The sequence below is a fragment of the Anser anser genome (genome assembly GCF_964211835.1).
Source record: "Anser anser genome assembly, chromosome: 10".
NCBI lineage: Eukaryota > Metazoa > Chordata > Aves > Anseriformes > Anatidae > Anser > Anser anser.
Window position 1 is genome coordinate 15,307,188 of NC_139730.1, and position 26,265 is coordinate 15,333,452.

At 35.2% G+C, this 26,265-nt stretch overlaps 1 protein-coding gene across 4 annotated transcripts in view; it reads left to right on the plus strand.

The window, feature by feature from the left end:
- The window catches only part of VPS13C (vacuolar protein sorting 13 homolog C), an 88,874-nt gene that overhangs the window by 19,421 nt on the left and 43,188 nt on the right, over nucleotides 1-26,265 (plus strand). For all 4 annotated transcript variants that reach the window (XM_083850948.1, XM_083850947.1, XM_083850950.1 and 1 more), the window contains 30 exons: nucleotides 239-410; nucleotides 861-923; nucleotides 1,869-2,004; nucleotides 2,574-2,668; nucleotides 4,450-4,592; nucleotides 5,989-6,181; nucleotides 6,347-6,461; nucleotides 6,885-7,021; nucleotides 7,725-7,851; nucleotides 8,448-8,565; nucleotides 8,920-9,049; nucleotides 9,425-9,503; nucleotides 10,498-10,637; nucleotides 11,165-11,318; nucleotides 11,719-11,795; nucleotides 11,970-12,029; nucleotides 13,773-13,926; nucleotides 15,543-15,659; nucleotides 16,568-16,671; nucleotides 16,950-17,117; nucleotides 17,908-18,212; nucleotides 18,508-18,655; nucleotides 19,489-19,597; nucleotides 20,004-20,134; nucleotides 20,813-20,969; nucleotides 21,754-21,833; nucleotides 22,677-22,736; nucleotides 23,908-24,073; nucleotides 25,108-25,224; nucleotides 25,787-25,890. In XM_083850948.1, the coding sequence (XP_083707074.1) occupies nucleotides 239-410; nucleotides 861-923; nucleotides 1,869-2,004; nucleotides 2,574-2,668; nucleotides 4,450-4,592; nucleotides 5,989-6,181; nucleotides 6,347-6,461; nucleotides 6,885-7,021; nucleotides 7,725-7,851; nucleotides 8,448-8,565; nucleotides 8,920-9,049; nucleotides 9,425-9,503; nucleotides 10,498-10,637; nucleotides 11,165-11,318; nucleotides 11,719-11,795; nucleotides 11,970-12,029; nucleotides 13,773-13,926; nucleotides 15,543-15,659; nucleotides 16,568-16,671; nucleotides 16,950-17,117; nucleotides 17,908-18,212; nucleotides 18,508-18,655; nucleotides 19,489-19,597; nucleotides 20,004-20,134; nucleotides 20,813-20,969; nucleotides 21,754-21,833; nucleotides 22,677-22,736; nucleotides 23,908-24,073; nucleotides 25,108-25,224; nucleotides 25,787-25,890 (3,859 nt within the window). The remainder of the gene's footprint in view (nucleotides 1-238; nucleotides 411-860; nucleotides 924-1,868; nucleotides 2,005-2,573; nucleotides 2,669-4,449; nucleotides 4,593-5,988; nucleotides 6,182-6,346; nucleotides 6,462-6,884; nucleotides 7,022-7,724; nucleotides 7,852-8,447; nucleotides 8,566-8,919; nucleotides 9,050-9,424; nucleotides 9,504-10,497; nucleotides 10,638-11,164; nucleotides 11,319-11,718; nucleotides 11,796-11,969; nucleotides 12,030-13,772; nucleotides 13,927-15,542; nucleotides 15,660-16,567; nucleotides 16,672-16,949; nucleotides 17,118-17,907; nucleotides 18,213-18,507; nucleotides 18,656-19,488; nucleotides 19,598-20,003; nucleotides 20,135-20,812; nucleotides 20,970-21,753; nucleotides 21,834-22,676; nucleotides 22,737-23,907; nucleotides 24,074-25,107; nucleotides 25,225-25,786; nucleotides 25,891-26,265) is intronic.

Genomic DNA, 26,265 nt, shown 5'->3' on the forward strand with positions numbered 1-26,265 from the left:
AATTTGTAAACATGCAGAAGTCAATAGAGAATGTCAGTTTATAGTTCTTCAGGCATTAAATATAATCCATCAGTCTTTTTCAGAAGTGATGTTGAAACCATTAAAAGTTTTATAAACAAAGTTACTTAAAGGATGTGGTGAACAAAGTGCATATTAATATGCTACATCCACTGCAATATTTAAGTTACCTTGCACAAAATGAAATAAGAAATTGCTTACAAGTGGGGAATTGTTGTAGGTGGAAATATGCAGGTGACAGTGTTCTTGAAATTCACATCAGAAGACATACTCGTATGTGGTCGTGGAGTAACATGAAACAACACAGGCAGCTTCTGAAGAGTTATAAGAAAATGTACAAAAATAAGCTGACACAGAGTAAACTGTCAGAAGAAACACAGAAGCAGATTCAGGTATGTGGTGTTTTTCTTGAGAGAAAGTATGTTTTGGTCCCATAATTAAATAATTGTTCAAATGTACATGAGAGTAATCAAGGTTGATAGTTTTACTAGGGCAGAGGAGCTCTGGAAAGACAGTTTTCATCAGAAGTGCAATGTAACCTATTGGGGAAAGAGAGAATTCTAGTGAATTGCTGTTAAATTAACCTCTCTTGGTTGCAGAATAATGAACTTAGACATGTTTACTGAAGTGCAAGATTAATCTATTTAAAAAAAAATCAGGCTGTCTAACATCAAACATCACCTTTTAAGTGAACTTTGGCAGGAGATATACCCTTGACAGAAAGGAGCATGTCTAGGAAGAAATTAGAGTATAAAGATGAAGGGGCTGGTAGAGCAATTGTATTGGTGAGCACCTCCGAAGTGTCATTGAGAGGCAAAAGATTTCATCATACGTTTTTACAGGACCTAGAAAGAAAACTTGATGTCTTCAATATAGTCCTAGCAAGACAACAAGCACAAGTTGAGGTAAGAAATAATTTCTGTTCAGTAATATTTTAACACTTCAAATAAGATTATCATAATAAAATCTTGGAAAAAAAATTGTGGTGACAAATGACTGGATGGGGAAGAGAGAAGGCAAGTTGCCAGTCTTTACAGAACAGGAGTAAATCAATTTCCAAACTGGATACCACTCCCTAAAACTTAACACTGTGTGCACACAGTGTTTCTACTGTGTACTCTGTACCATTCAGGAGATTGTCTCAGGGTTTATGATTGTTTTCTTCCTTTGACTTTTGTTATTTCGAGACTGATTCTCAGGTATTTGAACCAAACATATACAGCTGTTTCCATACTATCTGTATTCTGGTCCCTTTCTAGTGGATAGCCAGTCTAATTAAAGAGTAACTATGATGGAGTTGTTAAAAGGTAGATTAAATATGCATTTTATTTTGGAAATCAACACATCTGGAATGTACATAAAAAAGATGAAAAAACAGTAATGATGTTGCTTGTTTTTGAGATATCGTGGCCATGCCTAGATTTTTTTTTTTTTAATGCAAAGTGAAAGCGTGACTATGATGTAAGAAAAAAATAAATATTACTAAATATATGCAGTTTTACAGGCTTGGTCATCAGGTTTGTTACTGTAATGTTAGAAATGTAATTGCTTCTCGTATCCCCACTCATTCTCTTTTCATATGGTTCCTGCCTTTTTGCAGTATGAATGCTAGTGAAATGACTTGAGAAAGGGCACCCAAAGTAACACACACTTGCATTCTCTCTTCCTCCACTCTGTCCCTGCCCCCTGCCCTCTTTTTGTTTGTCTGCTGAGTCAGTGGTCTTAATCCCTTCCATGTATGATGTTGCTGTCTCTCAGATATCTATTCAACATGCATGCATGCATACATGAATTATTTACAGAAAAAAACATATTATAATTAGTTACATATTCTCATGTCTGGTTTGTAGACGATAAGATCAGGACAGAAACTACTGAAGAAGAAAGCCACTGAAGGTGAAAAAAAAAGTGGAGGATGGTTTAGTGGTTTCTGGGGTAAGAGAGAATCTAGAAAAAAGGAAGATGAAGAATCATCCATTCCTGAAAGTAAGTGTAGGCTGTAATATACTAACTTTTTCATAGACTTTTAAGTTACTATGTACTTTTATTTAATAATGATAAAGAAACAAGTTACAATATATCTTGCTTGCTACTATATAGAAGAGAGTACAGCATAGACAGTACCATGCAGTATTGATCTATTTTATAGTATTACATACTGTTACTGACTGTTGAGTTGAGAAATACGGCCTAGTTCTGAAATGGCTGTAAGCATTTTAGAACTTTGTAAGAAGAAGAACATTGAGTTTACAGCTGTAGCGCAATATGCATCAAGTGAAATACTGTAATCTGTTGATTGCTGTCTGGATGAGAGATGTATTCTAATAGTACTCCTTAAAGTTATTTTTGTATTTGGAAATTATGGGTAGCCTAATAAATGATTTCACTGCTATGTATGTAATGCCATATATGAAGGCTGGTTATTATTTTATAATACGGAACATACTGCAGTATGGAGAAACAGAAGATGAGCTTTGTGTCAGCAGAACTTTTTCCTCATATGTTTTTAGCTGTACTCAAGTGTACATTTTTGTGGGTTTTCGTTTTTTTTTTAGCTATTGATGAACTAATGACACCAGAAGAGAAAGCTAAGCTCTTTACTGCTATTGGTTATAGTGACAGCTCCCATCACCTTTCCTTACCAAAACAGGTAAATGAGTCTTAATGGGTGGTTTAAAAACAAACAGACAAAAACCCAACTTTCAGACACATGTTATTCTTAAGCTAAAGAATGTGTTGGTAAAAATAAAATCTGTGCGGAATTTGTAAAGAAGATAAATAAACGTATAAATTCTTAGTTAGAAAACATGAGGAATGGCTAATGTTTTCTTGGATGTTTTGCCTTGTGCATAGCCCTAATGTGGAGTGATTTAGAAGTAGCAAACTGGAAGATAGATAGATACCTGTTTGCAACTTTGAAGAAAATAAAAGCTAACTGTAAATGAAAAAAGATGCCACATTAGTAATGAAAAAATAGCATTTATCTCTTGCTTCCTGTTGTGGCAAAAAACGAACTAGCCTGTATGGTTGTCTTGACTGTTCTGTAAATCCAGAAGTCAGTTATTCTGATAATTGAGCTGTTGTTTGTATAAAGGTGAACATTAGCATGGGATTATTTCCTGTTTCATCTAATGCTTGCCACTTCCTGGGATGCCTTTGTTAGAGGGCTCATGTTATGTTCCTGTTGAAACCTTTGTCCTCATAAGAAGTACTCGGAGATTCCTGTTATACTTGTTTCTGCAACAGCGAGGAAAGCATAAATTAAAAAAGCATATATTTAAAAAAGAACACAAGACTTTTGTGATAGATATTTTTTGGCTTGTTAAGCAAAGGAATAAAATATCAACTTGCTGGTATAGCAATCTTGGCAGGGTTTATCAGTTGAAAGTTACAAAGGAGACAACAAGAATGTGTTTAATGTTAAGGTTTCTCTCAGTATGGCTATTTTTAGACAGTGCTATTACAAGTCTTGTTTTAAATCTGAACATGACTGGTGGCTCTGCTTCTAGTTGCTCATCACTTAGAGAAGCACTTTTTTGCTTCCTTCAAGGAGACTTTTGTCTGTTTTCCCCTGCTTGCCTAACTGAATGCTCCAATCTTCCACCCTTGTGTATATTTGTTAAATTTTGTCATTGTAAGCCTACATGTGCTTCACACAGGGAAACTCAGAATTATTTGGGGGGCAAAATCCCAGCCTCTGCATGATCGTGTGAACTTTGGTTCTTGTTAAATTGAAAAGAGCAGAGCAGCAACATGCCTCTGTTACCAGCAAAGATGATGAACAACCCGAACTGTGCCCAGTACTGTTGCATTCTTTTGTTTCACACATTCTTGCCTAACTCTGTAGGAAAAGCTTCCATTTTTAATTTGGACAGGTGATTAAGTGTAAAGATGCATTCATCTTTGTCAATACCACATAGAAATGTGCAGGCTTCAAATTGAATTGGGAAGTATGGTCTGATTCTTTTTAAGTTACTGATTGATGTAGTCACAAATGGTACATAGAAAGGCTTACCCATCTTTGACAAGGTTGATACCTGACATTGAGCAGGAAGAATGAAGGCATTTATGCAATTACTTCTAAAAAGTAGTTATTTGGTGTGATTATAACAATTTTGTTTACTGGTCTTGCTAGCTGTCTATTGAGTGTAGCTTATCTATGCTTGATTTCACAGCCTAAACTCCTATGAATCTTAAAAAGAAATACAGATTTTATTTGCTCAGCATTTGTTGAAATATGCTATTTTATATTGCAGAATTGACTAGTGAGGGTTGAATGAAAGTTCTCTATAGCTAGCTTCCTGCATGGGGATGTATGGCTACTGGAATAGCTGCAATTACACATTTCGTTAGATGGATTTAAATTACAAGCGCTGAAAAAAATTTCAGATCAAGATGACTAATTTCAGTTTTCTCTGTCCTTCTCACTAGTACGTTGCCCATGTTGTGACGTTGAAGCTCTTAAGCACTTCGCTTACAATTAAAGAAGACAAGAATGTGGCAGAAACTCTTAAAGTACAGATAATTGATCTGAGTACAAAAATATCACAACGCCCAGGAGCACAAGCCATTAAGTAATTAGATTGATGTTTTCTTTTTTTAGTAGAAACATAACTTTTTTCAAACTTCTAACCTTTTTTCCTTGGGTAGTTTTCTTTGTATTATATTGTATGTTGACTTGTACGTTTACAGGGGTTCTGATATTTCAGTCATTGCGGATAATTTTAAAAGTTGTCGATTTGATAAATAACATTGAAGGGAATGAAGAAAGGAATACTACTTGTTGCTGTGCGTGAATATGAGTCATCTTTTTCTTGAATCCAGATGTTGAAGTGCTGAATATTTTGGGAATTGATGCTTAAACAGTGTGAAGTGGTTGAGCTGATTACATTCCAGCCAAGCTACCAAAAGTGCTGCTTGATTACTTCCTACAGAAAAGAAAATCTACGTCTGTATGTTGTGGGTAGGAGATGAACCAGGACAGCTGAGACCTTTGTCCCCCTTAACAAAGGGCACATCAGAGATACTGAACACCAATTGTGTTATACAGTCAAGGAATAATGTTTCAGTGGCTAGAAAATGAGTTTGTGCATTTTTTTACACTTTGATTTGCAGTTCTATCATCATTTGACTTCATGCATAAGATCACCAATTCATTTGTTAACTGTGGAAATATTTTGCTGAAAACATTTTTGGGGGTAGTATTAAAAGTGCAGACTGAGTGCTGGAAAAAAAAAAAGCTTTGAAAAAACTTTTACTGAAGTGTGCCATATAATTTAGTTGGCAAGGCTGAAACAGTAGGGAAAAATACCATTGATTTTAATTTTCTGGAAAAATGTCATTAGGTTATCTCAATGAAGTCAGGTTTGTGACTTCAATTACACCCAGAGTCCAGAAATTCCAATGGTAGCAAACCAGGACCCTAAAACCGGTTTTATGTCTAATAGTTACTTCAAAATACGAATGAAGTTAGGCATGTGGACACCACCAAACTGCTCTTTCTTTCATAGATATTTTTCTGCTGATTCCACTTACCAGTGTTCCTAAGAAAGCTGGCAGTAAAGGGTATCCATTTGCGCCAAACCAAGCCCATAACTTGTTTTGAAATCAATAAGTAATAGTTAACATTTTTACTATTTTTTTACCTGTAGTATAAATATTCTACCTATTTTCTCTTGGAACTGATTTTCTTAGTAATAATGAGCTGAAAGTTACTTTTACTCCACTTTGCAGATGACAGAAGGTAAAAATAAAATACCATCCTTGTCACGCTGTGAACAACTCACTTCCTACCTATTTTTCCCTAATCTATCCATGTTACAATTTCTTAACCATGTGGCGTGTTAGTCCTATGAAGCTAGGTTGGTTTTGTTTTCCTTTATCAAAAGCTTTCTTACCTTGCTTGTTTTCACTAGATGGAACTGTGTTCTGTATTGTAATTAAATATATTTAACTTTTTATCTTCTTTAGGGTGGAAGCCAAGCTTGAAAACTGGTACGTTACAGGCCTGAGACAACAAAACGTTGTACCATCTCTTGTGGCTTCCATAGGAGACAGCAGGTCTTCTCTACTTAAGATAGAGTTTAATATTAACCCAGAAGATAGTACTGCTGATCAGAGTCTTAGTATTGAATCACAGCCTGTGGAAATAAAATACGATGCAGTGAGTAGTTAACAAAATTATTCCCTCTTTTTCTGATTCTGATTCTTTTCTTTCTCTACTGTTGCTCTAATTCTCTTTGATCAGTCAAGATCTATTTTGTATTTTTTTTACTGAATGACTTCTGTATATGTTGATAATTCTTGTATCTCTCTCCTTCCTGAAAAGAAAACAATAAACGCAACGGTAGAGTTCTTTCAGACAAGTAAGGGAATGGATCTTGAAAGATTAACGTCAGCCACGTTAATGAAGCTGGAAGAAATCAAAGAAAGAACTGCTACAGGTAAGATAACATGTATCTTACCTGAAGTGAGATAATTTCATAAAATATGAATGTTTATATATCATAAACATTGTATATATCAATATCATAAAATGTTTCTATATGATTTGCAAAACTTTGTTTGTGTGTTTTTTGCTGGCTTAATAGAATGATTAATTTTTTTTTTGCCTTGTGTTTTTTCTTTTGGCTTGGATTAGTGAATGTTTTGTGGGGAGGAGTATTCAGTTTACTGGGAAAATGCCATTCTATGATTGATTTCTCTTTATGGAAACCAATTCTATGAAAACAGTAAACTTGTATGAAAATAAGACTTCATTCAATATGCCCTGTCTTTGAGATAACAGCTCTTTATATGTTGTCTGGAAGAACTATTTTACTTGTGACTAGTATTTCAATTTTTATGTACCTTTCCTTTTATTTAAGGATTAGCTCATATTATCGAAATGAGGAAGGTCCTTGACTTGAAGATTAATCTGAAGCCTTCCTACCTTGTGGTTCCACAGACAGGTTTCTACCATGAAAATTCAGATTTGCTGATTTTGGACTTCGGTACATTTCAGGTACATAGATGATCTTTTATAAACTCGGAGGAAGAAAATATTTTTTTCTTTTAACATAGCTGTCATTTGGAAGCATATGGTTTTCAGAAGATGAAGGTGGTCATCTGTGAATGTGTTTTCGCATAGTATGCTTACTACAAAATCAGTTGGGGTCAGCAGTTTCATTGGTGTTCAGAGCTGTTAGGTTGTCTTTAGACATAGTTTTACTAGTTAATCCACCAATAAAACATTTCCGTATTTGGTGAATCATAATCACACTAGTTTTAATCTTCCATGTCTTCAGCAAAATGTGAATGTTTCCCCCTTATTTATAGAATGGTATATCTTTAATGGATAAAATACCTTTTTTTTCTTGGAGCTTGAAAGTTCATTTCCTTGTTCCTGTAAAACTGAAAAATGACAATTATTTAACTTGATTTTAGCCAAGTAAATATTTTGGTTGTACTCCAGCAATAAACTAATAATGAGAATTAATTTTACATTACTTGAATATGAATGGTTCGATACCATGAGGAGAAATAAAAAAATATTCTAACTATCCTTGGTGAGTGAAGTGTTAAAGAAATAAAGATCTCATCTCTGTAAGGGTCCAAATGGCAATCGTAAACTCCTACGAATTGTCTTTTTCACCATCACTAGAAATAATAGCATGTAAATGTATGTAAGTTTGAGACTTAACTTTGTCTTGTCCTTATGTGTTTAGCTGAACAGCATAAATCAAGGCAGTAGTCAAGCTTCTAGCTTTTCATCTTTGGAGGAGATAATGGACAAAGCTTATGACAAGTTTGACATGGAAATAAAAAATGTGCAACTTCTATTTGGAAGAGCAGGTAACAAAACAGTTGCTGTTTACTCAAAGGGTTGATTAAGGATAATTGCCTGTAATTAGTGAAAATCTTTTTAAAGAAAGAAGGCAAACAAAAACCAGTAGTTATATAAAAGGTTGTAATAGTCTGCTCTCAGGTATTCAGCTACAAAAAGTTTGCATGTTAATTTCTCTTAAAGCACCTGCTTGTTTTTTGTTTTGAGACTGGTGTATTATTTCTTTGCCAGTGAGCAACATAAATGCATAGGACTGTTACGTTTTCCTTAATGCTCTGGCAAATGTACTAAAGTTGGCCATAGTAATACTTAATTTGGACTCATATTTTGCAGTTAACAAAATGCTAGGTTACTTTTTAAAGATTTTATATTCAGATGTATCTTTTAGTGTAGAATTGGGTTAAGGCCGCTAAGTTAACATAGTGTTAAGGAATACTGAAAATCATTTAAAAGCTCTTAAAACAGTTCACCTAAATAGTTCTGGCTTCTTTTGTGAGTGGGTTCTTTTAAGTTTTCCTGGGAATGCCATTTGGTTACTCACAATGCATTAGATAGCGCAATTAGCAAGCAATCTTTTTCATCTAAGTTGGTTGAATACTTGCAGGTGAAGACTGGAAGAAGGCTCATTTTCAACATCCATCAACTTTGCATATATTACAGCCTATGGATATTCATGTACAGCTGGCAAAATCAATGGTGGAAAAAGATACCAGGATGGCAAAGTAATGTATTAATATTGAGAGGACTTCTTTAATTACTGTGTATTTAGAGAAAAGAAAAAAATATATATTTTCTGCAAGGGTTTAGTAACACATTAATGTAGGAGATAGTTAGCTTACTACTTCTTACAAACCCTTTCTTCTCTACTAATTCCCTGGTCACGTTCACTTGTTACTGACTAAAAAAAAAGTCATTAAAATGAGTCCAACACCTATTTTTTAATACAGATTCACAAGCTTCACTGTGATGCGATATGATATTTATATATTAGCATAGTTACTAGTAACATTTTAAATCAAGAGTTGATATGTACTGTGTTTTTTTTTTCTTGGAGTGAATCAATTTTTTTTTTTAAGGTTTAAAGTGTCAGGAGGGCTTCCTTTGGTACATATCAGACTCTCTGACAAGAAAATCAAGGCAATTTTTGATCTGATTGATAGCATTCCATTGCCTCAGAAGCCATCTGTGTCAATTGCAAGCACAAAGGTAAGCTGACAATTAATAAAAATGAAATTTAAAAAATAAGTAAGAAGACATGATCAAAGTGATTGTTTGAAGTGTGAATTCCTGCTAATGTCCTTTCTCTTTTTCAGTTAAAGTAAGAGATGTATTGTCCATCTGAGCTAGGCAGAGTGGTGCCAATACAACTTGATATCAGAACATGCTGGGCTTATTCAAACAAGGTTACCTGAGACTTTGTCACTGTCCCATTGGCTTCAGTATAAGTTATTGGAGAATCTCACATTTCTAAGAAATATGGGGAAGGCCACCTGAAAGATGCATAACCAGTGGAAAATATAACTGAACATACCATGTTACGTGAACTTTAAAATGATGGTTTCTTCTTTCTGCTCTATGTAGGTAGCAGTGATTCCCACAATTCCTGTTGTTGATAAAGGGTTACTTAAAACCCACCAGTTGTTAGCAGAAATAGTGTCAGGTAAGAAAACGTACATGCCCCTTAGTAAAAGTAGGCGGCCAACATTTATGGAATAACTTCACATTTCTAGGCTAGCATTGCCCTTAAAACATGTTATAAGGACACTAGGGGTGAGTATGGTTGTCTCTAACTTCCACTGCATGAGTATTAAGATGCTGTTGTTACATCAGAATACGAAACTTATTTTTTTTTTAAAAACAAAACCCCTTTTTTTGGAGATGAATTCATACTCTGCATAGCAACCTCTTGAAATATGAGTGAGATGTTAATAAAAACTGCATTCAGATGTTATTAGCAATCCAGTTTAATTATCCAAATGTCATGAGGCATCTTTTTAGGGAATTGAACTGATGAACGTGTTTGAGAATTAAATTACACTGATTTAGTCAAAAACTAATCTGCTGGTTCTGCTACTTGAAGAGTTTGAAGTCTAAGACATTGATTTGAAGGCAGGCATATGGAAAAGATAAATAACAAGGCTAAAGCACATGTACTTGCGTAAGCAACCAGCATGTGGCAGAAATACTGTTACAGACATCACAGATGTACTGTCCGAAATGTTTTACATTAGCAAAACTCTCCTTTTTCAGTAAATGCAGAGCTAGAATAGCAAATAGCAAATTAATTTATTCATATGGTGGATTTGAGTGTTTATATTCATAGTTCTAGAGAGAAACTTGTACACTGGAATCGGGAAACTTGTTTTTTTTGGAGTTTACTTTAGAACTGTTTTTCCCCTATATAGATTCTTTAATATCTAACGATACAGCCTAACTCTAGTTCTTTAACAGGGCTTTAATTTTTTTTTTCACTTTCCCACCTTCATCTAATGGGAAGAAAGCAATATAGATCTAAAAACTACTTGGTCGGGTTAGGTTTAAATAGTTTGTACAGTATGAAATGACATTGGAATGGGAAATAGAGCAGTAGATTTACCCCTGTTCATGGAAAAAGTTTATCCTTTACTAAGAAGGAGGTCATTTCTGTTCTGTAGACTCTGAAGAAGAATATTTTGATTTTGAAGAAAGTTCTGACCAAACTGACAGGACACTGATTAAAGGAGAAGAAATAAGAAATAAGGAGCCTGCTGAAGATGAACTGACAGATCTTCAGTTGAAGTTTGAAATTAAAGAGGTATGTCTCTGTAATTCTATCTTAATCTTCTATATAAAGACCACTTAAAATAACAAAACCCATTATTCTATTACAAGTGTTCTCCAAGCTTAATGGACACACACAACGTAGTCATTAAAGAAACAATACACATGTATATACATATTTCTAAGTGTATGTGTTATTTCTATTCATAAGATAGAAAGAAGTGTAAATAAAACAGTCTTCAATTGTGTGTATGAGTTGTGTGTTATGCACAAAAAAACATGTAAAAAGCCCATTCTTGCAACTAGTATTTTCTACCAAAAGTACTCCAGACACAATTTGACCAAGAGGAAAAAAAAAAAAAAAAAAGCAATGGTAGAACAAAGCAAGTACCTGGGCAGGTTACTTACGAAGAGCAAGACTTGTAAGATCCACAAGATAGTTGTCTCCCACCGTCAGATATTCACTAGGCATTAATATTAGCACTCGTTCATTGTTCATTTGAGCAAAGAAAATACAATATGTGAACAGATGGCCTTACTGTGTATTTCTTGCTCATCCAGGTTTTGTTAGAGCTCACCAGGCAAAAAAAAACTGAAGAAACAGTACTTGTATTTGATGTAAAGCATCTTGGGACAGAGGCTACAGTCAAAACCTATAATTTAGCAGCTGTATCATATTTGAAGACAGTTAGCTTGGATTACTATGAAATTGGAGGTAAGGAAAGAGGAGTAAATAGCATATTTTCCGTAGTCTGAAACAGTCTCTCTCCTGTCTTTTTGTGCTCACTAAAATTCAATTATTGTTCTAGTTGCATAGGCACAGTACTTATTATGCAGTTTTCCATTGGAAGTGCTTGTGTCAGTTGTACAGTTGATAGTTTTTGACTGCCGTGTTAGTGCTTATTAGATAAATAAATAGCTTTGGATGGAGAAGGGAAACGGTCTTTATGTTTTAGACCTAAAAAAGGGAAACTATTGATATATATCTGTCAGTGCAACATATTTTAACAAAGTGTACTGAAAGCTTATTTGTTCAAGGCACAAATTCCTTTGGTTCACTGAAAGAAGAAAAATTACTCTATTTTTTTGTGTGTATTTTGTGTGTTATGTCACAGGTAAAAAAGCACCCCTTCATCTAATTAGTTCCTCAGATAAACCTGGCTTGGACCTTCTGAAGGTGGAATATATCAAGGTATAGATAAAGCTTTTCTAGAGGTTGACTTTTTTTTTTTTTTTGGTTTAAACCTTTTCTGTACTCGATAAAGTCTTAAGCGTACTATTCAGAGAGAGTGGATTGTTTTGTATCTTCTAAAGAGCACAGTGGGTGGTTTGAATTAACAAGCTACGTGCTAATCATTCATTTCAGGCTGACAGAAATGGTCCACATTTTCAGACAACTTTTGACAACACTGAACAGAAGATTGAAGTGAGTGCCTGCAGATTTTGTTTGCTTTCTTTTGGTTTGCTTGCTTAGAAGTGGGGAATTGATGGTGTTTTTTTGGCTTTCCTGTTTTTTTTATTTCTTCCTCTTGCACCAGGGGAGACGTAGAGATCCAAAGTACTTGAATTTTTTATACTCTTTGTTTGAGAGAGGTGTGTTAGTCTATTTCCTAATCATGGAGAAAAGCTGTCTAGTTATTAGCTCATGTGAATAAAATTAAAATAAAGTAAGAGTGCCGTATCTTCTCAAGCATTTGAAATAATAAAGTTCAAATGCCTGCGTTGGGGAAAATGTATTAGTTCTAGAAGTTCTTCTGTTTCTTGTCAAATTCTTTGAGTATTTCTATTGTGTGAGCTGTGTAATTAGCACTTTGGGTAAATTTCCATAGAAATCTAAATCCATTTGTGAGTGACAGGTTTTTTTTTTTTTTGGTGGGGAGGGGAGCGCATTCTAATTCTTCACTCTGAAATACGATTAAGGAGTTTCTTGTGATACTGTTTTCCTCTCCATCACTTCTGTCATTCTCTAGAGCAAGAAATTAAAAACATCTTCCTCTACTGCAGTAATTTATAAGGCAGCATGTACCTACCTTGTTAAATTCTGACCGTTGTACTAATGGTATATTTCTGAGTCAGTTTTCATTCTAAGGAAAAATAGTATATTGAGTAACTCTGGAAATAAAAAAATGGGTTATTGGTTTTCATAATGTGATGAGCTATTACTAAAATAAGAAAAATATATGACATTTCTTTAAAAGACATCTTTCTCCCTTTTTCACTTTATTGCAAATATTTTGCCTGTTTTTTTCTGGCATAACAACTGAAATATTCCTGAATAGTTTTCAGTAAAATTGAGTAGTTTTGCAGTTTCTACAGATTTCATCAGGGAAGTCCAGTTAATACTGGCATCTTTTTCCTAAGAAAAGGCTCTGAAAGCCACAGTGGAGGATGACAGTTTTATTCCACAGCTAGTGGAGTAGATACATATGCTGAATTGACTGACTTCACCCTATGGAAGAGTGCTGATATTTAGAGAAATCATCTTTCCCTACATGATTAAGTGTTGGCTTGTAGCTCTTTGGTAGGACTCGTGTTTGTAAGAATTGGATTTGAACTCTTTCTTTTTCCAATTTCAAGCCGATTCAAGTGGTAATAAGTTTTGCTAAAAAAAAAATAATATAAAAAAAATGAAACAACTGTGGGCAGTTTTCACCTTTTGGACTCCCTTAATGGATTTATTGAGAAATGGCTATCCTCAGTATCAACGTAACAGCCACCTGCCACTTACCTTTTTACTTTGTACTGGGTTATGGCATGAGCATGCAGGAGTCTGGGTTTGACAGAGCATAGTGCTTGAGAAGACTGAATCCTGGTTGAGGTTGAGTACCTAACTGCTAACTACCTTAATTCAGATGTGTCTCTCTGTTAGTCATAAATGAGTTTCCCCTCTTTTTATGCTTCTGAATTCATTTTGTCACTTTGCTTTTGGACTAACCAGGTAATAGCTTAACAGAGCTGTTGAGTTGCTGTCAGGTTCAGTTATTTTCTGAGTCTCCCACTTTCCTGCTTTACCAAAAGCTTTTTTTCCTTTATAACTTGTTGCTGGTATAACACATGCAGCTTTTCTGTTTCTAAGGTAGCTATGCTCCGTAGGGTACTTTTGCACCTCAGTCCAGCTCTTCTACTTGTAAGCTGTGTTTTGTGATGAGGAATCTCATATTTTCAACAGGTAGCTTTTTCATCATTAAACATTCTGCTGCATACAGAAGCCCTTATGTCTGCTGTCAGTTTTCTAACGGCTGTTAGTCCATCTGCGGATGAAAGCAGTAGAGAGACATCAACTGAAGAAGAAAAGCAACGAGATGACATTAGATTAAAGAAAGGTACTCTTGTGTTTGTCAGAATGATGAGTCTGGGTGGATGTGTTGCATGCTGACCAAAGGATCAAATCCTAGAGAAACCTGATTAACTTTGTAAAGTGGGGTGAGAATCAAAGCTTGTGATACAGTGGCTCTCCAGGCTGGAGGATTGATTTCAAAAAAGCAAACAAACAACAACAAACCCCACAAACGTTATGGTCACAAATAGTGTCTTCAGGTGAGCATTCTGTTCTTGTGTTTCACAGTTGGTTTCACAAATCAACTTGAATTTCAGTACATGACATTTCTGTGAGGACTCAGAGTATGATCTTAGCGTTCATGGTAAAATAGAAGAAATAAATAGTACTTCGATAATTATGATATTGAACTAGGCAATTTAAGTATACTTGAGAAGAAGTAGTCAAGTGCTTTGCCAGCCTAATGAAAACGTTGCTTTTCCTAGAGCGCTGGAACAAAAAAATGTATTTGTCAAAACAATGGGCACCGAGGGGAGCAGCTGCACTTCCTTCAACACAAAGTGCAAAACTCAAGCATCACATGAACTGGAATTGAGGTGTTTAGCGAAGAATGGTCATAGAGTTGTTTTTAACTTGAAATGGCGTTGGTTTGACTGCAGACTGAGAAGCTGCTGCTGTTTAACAACATCCATAAACATTTAAGCTCTTGTATTAACACTTGCTACTCTTGGTTAGTGAAGGTGCAGACCATCAGTGAGGTCTGATGGTTTCTGGTTTATCCCTCATAGATCATTCTGGCAGTTGTGCTTGACTTCACCTTATTCTCCACAGCCTTAATACTTGCCCTCAGAAAACCTAGATGTTGGCTGCCTGAAAAAGGCTTTCAAGGTTTGCCATTTCTTATAAGGTGAAGTTTTCTGTTAATATCTAAGGATCTTGAAGTAGGACATTTGATAACCTGAAAAAAACAGTACTGAGAACCTGCTGAATTAATATTAAAAGTACTGTGCAATTATTCTCCTTACAACAGCATTTACCATTCATTTAAAAAAAATAAAGTATCAGTAGAGACTTAACAGCAGGTGGGAGTGGTATTAGACACAGATGAACAAGGAAATGCTGACATGTTTTATCAATAGAGTTGGCTTCAGAGGGAGTTTTCTTTCTCTAAGATCACAGAATCACAGAATTGTAGGGGTTGGAAGGGACCTCAAGAGATTATCGGGTCCAACTCCCCTGCCAAAGCAGGTTGCTTAGAGCAGGCTGCCCAGGTAGGTGTCCAGATGGGCCTTGAATATCTCCAGAGAAGGAGACTCCACAACCTCCCTGGACAGCCTGTTCCAGTGCTCCGTCACCCTCACTGTGAAGAAGTTCTTTCACATGTTGGTGCAGAACTTCCTGTGCTCCATTTTGTTGCCATTGCCCCTTGTCCTGTCCCCACAAACCACTGAAAAGAGGCTGGCCAAATCCCTGTCTCCCACACAAGATAGAACGGTAGCGGTTACATACTAGTGGTGATGAAAGAAATGATAGGAAACAATACTGAATCATCTGAATGCCACAGTAACTAGACTAAAACAGCCCTCCAATGCTCTCAGGAGTTTGACTGAAAACATGCATGATGTGCCTTTAAAATACACCCTCTGTCTTTTTTTTTTTTAGTGACTAGACCTTCCAAGGATAAGGACATCTTTGCCTTCAAGCTTTTTGCCAAGCTGGATGCCTTCTGTTTAAATATTTGTGATGAAAAAACGAACATTGCAGAGATCAAGATACAAGGTATTAAATTCTTTGTTAGCAGTACTAATCATGTATTTTAATTTCAAAGCAACTGCTGATAAATGAACTGAAAGGTAGTTAAGGTATAAATTTTCAGCACATGCTTTTTTCTCTTGTGCTTTGGAACAAATGTGGTTTGTAGTATTTTTTCCAAAGTCAGTCCTTTACTATGTCATAATGTTTTGGCCTCCATTTGGATAAACATAATCAACTACTCAGGTATTGAATTAGCATTCAAGTTTTGAAGGAATTTGATTATAAGTTACTTCTCATGTTGTGCTAGATTTTGTATTTTTTTTGGTGTGTGTGTGTACCTGAGTTATTTAATGCATCTTAAAACTGTTTCCTTTGGTTTTGAACTCCTAGGCTTTGTTTGGGTATGTTGTTTTGGGTTGTGTCTCTTTACCCTCACCCCCGAACTTAAATTTCCAGAACTTAAAATGCTTTTCTTTAGGATGTGATTTAATGTGTTGCTAAAAACAAAAACAGAAACAAACAAGCAACAAAAAAACCCACTCTCTCTCTCCCTTTTCTGATTTTGGATAAATTGTGGTAGTTGGAAATTACTTCTAATTATCCTTACTTGGATACAGGGAGTCTAAAATGCCTTGGATGTAATAGAACTTGTAGTTCATATGCCCCTTGGTGAAGAGGCTGTAAATAATTATTTTATTTGGAAACAAAAGAGAAAATCAAAATTTTTTTTGTATGTATGCAAGTGTGTGTGGGTTTGTAATATTTGTTGAATTATTGCAAGATTAACAGCAGAATTGTTTGTAACGATGTAATTTAAGAATAATATGGTAAGACCTTTCCTCACCTCCCCTATTTGTGTTGTCCACCCTACCCTGAAAGTGAGTGCTGCTTCTGTTATGCACTGCTGCCATTTATTTTCTTATACTTTACAGGTCTTGACTCATCTCTTCTTGTTCAGCCAAGTCAAACTGAACTCTTTGCTCGACTTAAAGACATAATTGTCACAGATGTTGATTCAAGGACCCTTCATAAAAAGGTACAGGTATAGGATTTTAAGTCTTACTTGACTCTTCATTAATTTTGTGTGTACAAGTGAAATTTAATACACATTGTATTCTTTGAAATATTTGATTTCATGTAAATACCTGTTTCCCTGTAAACATGGTGAAGCATGGATGTCTAAACAGATGTTTTCTAAAAGGTCATATCTAATTAGTATATCTGATAGTCTGACAATATATTTAGTTTTTCTTTGTATTAAATACCTTTGTAGAAGCTACTGATGGCTGGAAGATACTATTTCTTTGTTTCTAGGCTGTATCTATAGTAGGAGATGAAGTTTTCAGTTTCAGTCTGACTTTATATCCATATGCTACTGAGGGAGAAGCCTATACTGATATGTCAAAAGTCGATGGTGCCCTATCTTTGAGAGTCGGTTGTATTCAAATAGTATACCTTCACAAATTTCTCATGTCTCTGCTGGTAAGTCTTGCCTTTGTGTGACTTGTGCTGAATTCTTCAATTATTCCTCCCTGTTTGCAATCTCGGTATAAAAGTTAACTTAAGTATGTGAAAGAGAAAGGGTAGGCTTAATTTTCCTTATGTACTACTAATAAACTCAGATAAACAAACTGTAACTGATTTGAATTTGAAAAACTACTACTCTGCCGGGGGTGCATTCTGAGTCTCCCTTTTCCCCACCGTGCTTTTAAGATATTCATGTTCTCACACCCACCTTCAGCAAAAAACTGAATTCGTTGCTCGTGCAAACATATCTGAGTTATAACTAGAGACAAAATTTTCTGCAAGGTTTGATGCTATGAGGACAGCAAATTAACCACTGTAAATCACTTATCCCTTTGTCAAATATTCTAGTACTGGCTTCTTTGGCTAAGCACTAGTGGGTTCTTTGCCACTTAGTACTGGCTTTAATAAGTATTAGCGTTCACTGGTGACAGAAGGGCTCTAAAAATAATGTGGGTCCCCAGAAGGTAATGAGATAAAAGACTGTTGCCATTAATGAAGGTGGAGAAGAAGACGGGTTCAAAAATCGCTTGATTGTACTTGTTAGTACATTTTTGACCATCTAACAGAGGTCGTGATAGAAAGTAGTCAGTTGTCTTGCCCCAGGGAAGAATTAACACAGGAGGCAGCATAACTTGTGGTTGATGTTGGTTGTGACTGGTGTTGTAAAATGAGAGAATAGTTGAGATTAAAAACAAAACTGTTTATAGCTCTATTTCTGCTTTCTCTTCAACTCTTTTTCTTCTAGACCTTCTTGAACAACTTTCAGACAGCTAAGGAGGCACTGAGTGCTGCTACAGTCCAAGCTGCAGAAAAGGCTGCTACCAGCGTAAAAGATCTGGCTCAAAGGAGCTTTCGACTTGCTATGGACATTCACATAAAAGCTCCAGTTATAGTCATTCCTCAGTCCTCAGTTTCCCTCAGTGCTATAGTAATAGACCTTGGCTTGATTAAGGTTCAGAACCAGTTTAGCTTGGTGTCTCCAGAAGGCGGTTTGTTCCCTCCAGTCATTGACAAAATGGACGTGCAGCTGACAAAGCTGAAACTATCTAGGTAAAGTGCATTGTACCATGTGTAATGTCTTAGCTAATTGTTAATATTATACTTAGATATTAATCTACTTGTTTAGAAGTCATGGTTCGTAACAGTCAAATATTTGGTGCTAGAATGCGAACCTGTTACCTTAGGGGCAAATAAACGAGCAGTAAAATAAGGTTCTGTTTTGCTCAGGAAGCTATGTATGTCTAAAGAGAGATTAAACTTGATATTTAAAGATACTTGAGTTGAAAATGTAACATGATAAACTTCTAACATCCCCCAATACTTTTTTTTTCTCCTTTGTTTTAAGAACCACTATGGAGACAGGTTTATCTCATCTGGATATTCAGATACTTCACCCTATTAATTTGAGCCTGTCTGTGAATCGAAATCTAGCTGCAGATTGGTTTCACAAATTGCCAGTATTGGAGATTACAGGGTATCTGGATACAATGAATGTAAGTCTTGTGAAAAGAAGGTGGTGAGTAGCTCATGATGCTTAACGTAAGACTAAGCTTTATGTTATTTCTGGGCACAAAAATGGAACAAACTGCAGGCTGTTAGTAGCTGTGGAGTGTTTTTTAGGGATGTCAACTGGATTTAACCTACCTTTGTAAATGGTGAAGTTTAAAAGTGTCATATAAAATATCCAGCCCCCCTGTGTCCATTTATTATGCTAAGAGAAAAGAGAATTGAAAGGCATGTCAAGGAGTCTTGAATATTCCCTGCTATAAGGCAGCACCAACTTATATCAGATGTTGTTGTGTCCACTTCACTAAACGAGTCTATTTCAGTGCCTTTTAAAGGAAATGGTATCTTCTTGAGAAGAATTTAAATCTATGCTAATATTTGCCATAGTAACTCAGCTGTGTAACTTTCAATCTCCCTTGAATGATCTCACGATAGTTGTATATTGTGGCAACATACTGGGGAAGAAATACCAGTTATCTCTTGGCAAAACTGGAAGTAAAATGCCATGAGGTAGCATGTCATTCATAGGAAAGTATTGAAAACATAGATACTCTAAAGGCTGCGTTATATATTGATACAGCTTTAAGAAGTCATAACTTTCTTTAACCTCATAGTCCTTCAACTGTAAGTAGTCAGAAGATTTTCATTGTTACTTTACTTAAAGGATGATACTGCTGACAAAACAGCTGTAGCTAAGCACCTTTAATCTTGCCAGACAATAATGGTCTGCTTTGATAGCTAGTTATAACTTTAAAGAACAGTTTTTTTTTTTTTTTTTGTTTTTTTTTCCACCTGAGAACTTTGATCTGCAATTTTATAGGTTGCGGTAGGTCAAGAGGATTTGAATGTCTTCCTCAAAGTGCTGACAGAAAACCTTGGTGAAGCAGAAGATAAACAAGCTCATGCAAAACCAGTACTGCAAGAGGAAGGTGAGAGATAAAATTTGTCTTAGATATTAAGTTAGCATTCAAGAACAACGAAAATCATGTGTTATATGGAAAGCAGACTTAGATCTGAGTATGATGTGCAAGTAAAAACTCATCTCCTTAATTTTGCAAGGATAGTGTTCATGCTTCAAAATATTGCAAGACAGAGTTTGGTGGTTGTGGGAGCTAAAAAGTAATGGAGGTGACAAGGTATTGAGATGGCAGTGTCCTTGTTGCCAGAATGTTTCTACTTTCTTTTCCTGTTCTGAAGTTAAAGGCTCTGTTTGTGGAAATGTTGCTAACTCAGGTGAATTTAAGCCATTTAAATGAATAAAAGAATTGGATCTGTTTCTTGACCTAAACGAATGTTAGCAAATTGGGGAGTTAACCACTTTATTGAATGCTGCAGGTAAAACCAAAGAAATGGAGAAATCTGTTTTGACACAGGATAAGAGTGTTCCAGGAGTGCTGTCTGAAAAGAGGAAAGGAGCATTAAATGAAGATGCAATCAATATGCTGCTTAATTTTGAAATCAAAGAGGTACATATCTATAAAACTTGTTACTGGTTCTAGTATTCAAATCTGTTTATCAGAAGAAGTGGGCTGTAATTATTAGTTATTTAAAGAAGGGGGTAATAACTGATGAAAAGAAATTAAAATAACTGAAAACCTAGATTCTTCAGTCTAGAAGGGTATACAGAATGCTACCTTTATTTAGCTGTTTTCATTTGTCTGTGTTATGTGAGTTTGTATATATAGAGGGCTTGACATGTCACAGGGAAAAACAAACTTTGTTTTAGATGTTCTGCTCTCATGTAGCCTTACACGAGGCGTATGGTTCTTAAAGCAACAAAATGGCTCTAGTAGCAAAATAGGTAAGGTATAATTAATGTTTTTCCTGTGGGGATACAAGACTGAAGGTGAGTTTATAGGTGAAATACAGGGAAAATGCACAAGCAGCTGAGTAACAAAGATATTTATGGATAGGAAATTATCCAAGTATATCTTTTCTCTGAAGATAGATGTCTGTGTGAACAGAAGGGGAAAAATATTTACAAATTGGTGTTATAGATTTCGTTTGTACAAAAAAGCAAAATGTCTAGACTAATAACACTTTTGAAGTCTAGCTGAAGAGAGAATGTCCGCTTATAACTGCATTCTGTGCTCTCTGAACAGTTTTACTGAAATAGTGAACTCAATTCCTTTCCTATATTCAAGGTAGTAATAACCTTGATGAAGCAGGTTCAGAAGGAGAGGTATCCATTACATATTCTAAATGTGCTACAGCTTGGAACTAAAACTAAAATCAGAGATCATGAATTGACCGCAGCAGCATATCTGAAAAAAATTGCTATGAGGTGCACTGAAATAACTGGTAAGTATTCTACGTAAGATAGTAAGTATAGTGCATACTGTCAAATTCTGTGGTAAGGTGATATGGTACAAAACAAAAAAAAAATCGAAACAAAACAGAAAAGGGAGATTACGTGCCAAGTTAATTTAATGATCCTTCTCTCTATAGTTCAGATTCAGTTTAAGTGTTTCATGTGATAAGAAGTTCTACTGCTGTTGCTAGAGTTAGCTTGAATAGTTAGTTGCCTACTTAAAATCATTCCTGTGAAGTATTCTTTCTGTTCAGCATGTTTTGATGAACAGTTACTAAGTTGTAACAACTTCAGACTTCTTAATCTGTGCTTTATTACTACTTCTGGCAGCATTGGAAATCCAGAATATTTCCTTTATTTGTGAGGTAACAATTTAAAGTGGTACTCAAGTGATAACAGAAATAGCCGTGTATTTAAAGTAGAAAAGTATGTTACAGAATATATAAATAAAGACAGGAATGTAAAACTATGGGTAGGAGTGCAATTAACTTTCCAGTTCTGAATCTTCTTGCAGGACCGTGCTAAGTTTATTTCGACTAGTTTAATTAAATGGATTGATTCAATTGACAATTAAAAAAATAGTAATCGTGGATATAGCATTTCACAGGGTAATGCTTGATCTGCAGCTTCTCTATGAAAAGAGGTGTTTCCTTTCGTAGTTTCAGCAAGAGTAGTATATAATTGAGAACTAGAACAGGGGCATTCCATGAGTGGAAGAAAACTTGTGAATGGAAATACTTTCCATTAATAACTAGATTATTTCTTGATTTGCAGACTCAAATGGAGATCCTCTTTGTATTATTAATTCTTCAAGTAAGACAGATGAACATCTTCTGAAAATGGAATACATTAAGGTTTCAATACCTTTTTAGCTAAGATTATTTGTGGACTAAAATAAGGCTTCCATACTTACCCTGTGAGAGATGGTTTGTGGGTTTTTTTTTTGCTTGTTTGTTTTAAAACCTGTAGGACTTGCATCTAAAACTGGCTGAGGCTTTCTCTCAAGTAGCCGTTTTTCAACTTACATCTCATTTTACTCTCTGATGCATCCATATAGTGCTTGCTTCGTAAGTCAACCTACCTACTGAAATCACTGTGTAAGCTAAATGTGTGCATTCTTCTCTGTAAAGAATACGGAGTAGTACCTTTGTGAAACTTAATAGGTGAGATAGTCTTTGCCTGTTCAAGTGAGGCCTTTATAGGGGTTAAAAACATTTGAGGAGTAATAAGTTGGTAGATGGCTCTTGAGATTTATTTAAAGAAAAAAAAAAAGCCTTTCAGAAAGGATGTAAAGGCTTGGGCATCTCATAGGTCTCAGGACCAGTGGGATATTGTTATTAAAATTTTGTCATTAATGTTAAGAGTAGAGAAAAACAAGTTAATTGGTTCTGACAGAGTACTAAGCATGGATTGATCCAGTTTAAATTGATTGTACATAAGAGAAGATATTGTACCTAAGCAGTTGAACTTATGCAAAGTAGATGCAATAAAATGTTGCTTGGAGCATTGTGAGTACCTATTCTTTTGCCTGAATAGTGTATTTTAAGGAGAGAACTCTTTTCCTAAGGGTTCATTGCTTTCCTCTGTTTTCTTTTACAGTGGTAGTAATTCTTGTGTGTGTAGAGAAATAATTCAATTCATTCTATTAATTGAATAGAAATTGACTGTATGCTTAGGCTTTTTTTTTCCTCCTTCAGGCTGATGCAGACGGACCTAATTTTGTTACTACTTACAGAAGCACCAAACAGAGCATTAATGTAAGTAGAGGATGCATTTCATAACTTTAAGCTTCTCAAGTGGTAACATCTGTATGAACCTGTTAATTACTTACTGAAGAGAACAAGCCCTGTTATTCTGATCATTAAAACATACTACTTTATATTTCATTACTTCAAAGAGAAATGGAGGAAAAAAAATTATTTAAAAAAGAAAAAGTAGTAGTATTTAGCACTGATTAGTTAATTATTTTTCTAATAGAAGCTGTAGATTTTTAGCTAGTTAAAGTATGTAAGGACATTATTTTTTAACTGTAGCATATGGGGGGTGTGTGTGTGTTCCTCGCCCCAAATGATAAACTCGGCAGCATGTAAAATGCAAGCCGTTCATTGCAGAGCTTGAAAGTTCCTAACAGTGAAATTGAGATGAGGTGAAACATCTTATGAGCATGTGACATATTCACTTAATGCTTTTTACTTTTCCTGAAAGCAACTGTCTACGTGTAGTTTTCCATAACTTGTGACTTCTAAAGTAAGCAGGCCTTGGTAATTGTTGCTTTTAAAAATGTTTTCCTTTAAAGCAGTCATGGTAGGTTGAGCTTGCTTCTTGATAGCCCTATGGAGAATTTGACATCACTGATCTACTTTACTGAGAGTCAAAAATGCTGACATCCTTTAACATATCAGTAAAACTAGCATTTTCAGAGAGTTGCTTTCAGCTACAAAAAGATGACTAGCTGATGGTACTTCTCAGTAAGTAGTACTGGCCAGAGTAGTTGCTGTTCATGTACTTTCTGTTCTGATTGCAAATTTTGAATCTTGTGTTTTTGTGGGTGGGTTTTTTCTTCTTTTTTTTTTCTTAATCATACCTACTAAAATATTTCTGTGTGGTTCTGAAGATGTGATCCAAAGAGGTCTGTAGTCTGCAATGAAATGCAACAGAACTAAGAGCTTACTGAAAAAGCACATCTACATTAAATAGCAATTTTGAGACATGCACGGTACTTCTGTAGCTGTTGTAGTGTTCTCTTCCATGGCTCCTTCATCTACTCCAAAGTTTCTATATGTTGTTAAGCTGAAGGAGGTAGAAAAGGGGATATGCATGTGAAAGAGCAAGACTTGGAATTGTGACGATATCTCTGTGTTCATATGCAATCACTTGGTACTATATATTAAATGACGACATTACCGTGTTTCCTTGCCCTTATTTTAGGTCATCTTTTCAAGTTTGGATCTAGTACTTCACACAGAGGCTTTACTTTCCATCATGAGTTTTCTCACATTCAGTGTTCCATCAAGTGCTCCTCCCAGTACTGAGAAAGCATCAGACCATAAGCCCCGAATAGAAGAACAAGAAAAAGGAAGTGCTCTCAGACCAGGTAATGTCATTATGAAGTCCATGCTTTTGTTGCATGGCAGCATATAACCTTTGTTTTCGAAGGATACCATTTCAAGTGACAGCACTGCAGCCTGTTCGGTGAAAAACAAGATATGCACAATTGTATGTGGAGAGAAAATGATCTTATTTAAAAAAGCCCAAAACATTGCTCCGTATAATGTTAGTATTGGAAGAGGCCAGATGTCCTTGCTTAACTCTACAAATCCTCCTTACACCATATGTAATTTTACTAAATAGTAGACTGAAGTGGAACAAATAATGTTGCAGTAAACAGTACCAAGGCCTTCCCAAAACATCAGTGTTATGACTTTGTTGTTCTCCAGTCTGCAGGCTTTAAGAGTGCTGACACTGATAAAAATAGGTGTTCCTGAGCCATGGGGAAGCTAAGTTAAGTTCTGAACTCAAGGATCTCCCTCAGTCTTCTGGTTATTTTAAAAATTGGTATCTGTAACCTTGAAGTAGTATAAATTTTTATATGTAGACTCCTGAAGGGTGTTTTGTCAGGGCTTCTGTAGTTGATTACTCTGTACTGTTTGGGAGACACAAGGTTTTCTAATATGTTGGGATCAAGCTTCTAGTGGTTGGTTGTTGTATTTGAATTTTGGCAGCACCTTCAGTTTGGCTGCAGAAATGTTTTTCCTCATTAATTAAACCTAAATTGGCAGTGCTACTCCATGCAGAAAAGAACATTTAGCATGTGAGATAGTGTTTGAGACTGTGTTCAGTATGCTGTTGCATTAAAAAACAGATATTGAGGGTAAAAAAGAACATATTGTCCTGATTGTTGTTTGCCTGTGTTCATTGATGACTGTTCTTGTGCCAGAAAATAACCATGTTTTAATTAAAAAAAAAAAAAGCTGCTTTAATGTCATATCTAACTAGCATTAATTTTAGGGAATAACTGCAAAATGTTTTTTGAATCATATATATACAACACACAAATACTGTAGTATGTGGTTTAGAACAATTGAGTTATGATGGTGATCTTGCATATCACTTGGTTTTCCCATCCAGTGTCTGGTAATGCAACCCATGATGATATCTGTGAGTTAAAACTCACTGCAAAGCTAAATTCATTCAGCATTTCAGTGTGTGATCAGACTTGTAGAATTGCAGACATTAGAATACAAGGTAAGTTTTATTTATTTATTTAATTTGACTAATTAATTGTCAGAAATATTATTTACGTTTGCACACTTCTGAAAGACTAATGTGTGCACTACATATGTGTCTTGTAACACTTCCTTAAATATGCTTTAATTATGTAATATCATTGCAGTTAACAGTTTTAATATCCAAAATGCTTGCAAGGGAAGAAAATGTGAAAATATTTTCTTTGAAAAAAGAAGGCAATTGCTTTCTAAGTGCAGTAAAATAAGAAGAAATGAAAACACAACTTGATATATAGCATAAGCTTAAGTTTTTGAAGAGCTAGATTGATCTTAGGTAGTGTCAGGATTATTTTTTTTTAACTGTAGTCTTAAAGTCAATTGAGCTTGGATTTTTCGTATGTAGGAAGGTCAGGACTTCTGCACTGGGCTTAGCATCAGTTGTTACATAGCAGAAAATTTAAATTCTAAGTTATTCTTATTTTATTTGTATTCAGTAATAATATTTCTTTCTTAGATAAACTATTTAGTTAATAAATGCTTTTTAATAAGTTGCTGTCTTCTTTTTTTTTATCTCAAATCAGGAATGGATGCATCTGTAGCTGTGAAAACTAAAAAGATTAAAGTATTCTCCAGACTTGAGGACATTGTGATTACAAATGTTGATCCAAAAACAATTCATAAAAAGGTGATGTGTTGCACAGATTAGAAACAGACTAAAGCACCCCTTTCTTCAAGCTATTAAATGAAAGTGCTCTAGTTGATTTGGTCTGATGTATGTATGCATTATAGTAAGTATGATGTAATGCATCAAATATTAGGCAGAATTTCATTACTTTATTTCAGGGAAGCAAAGCATGCTTCCATTCATTATTTAATTGTTTTTAATCATGTTTCAGTCGTGTTTTCATTGATGCTTTAATTCTGATGAGTAGCGTGGATTAAATATAAATAGAACTACGGATAATCAAATGAGATGAAACATACCCTGAAGTAGCTAACTTAATTTCTTTTTGTGCCTAGCATATGTGTGTCCAAGTACTGCTGGTAAATTGCTGTTGAT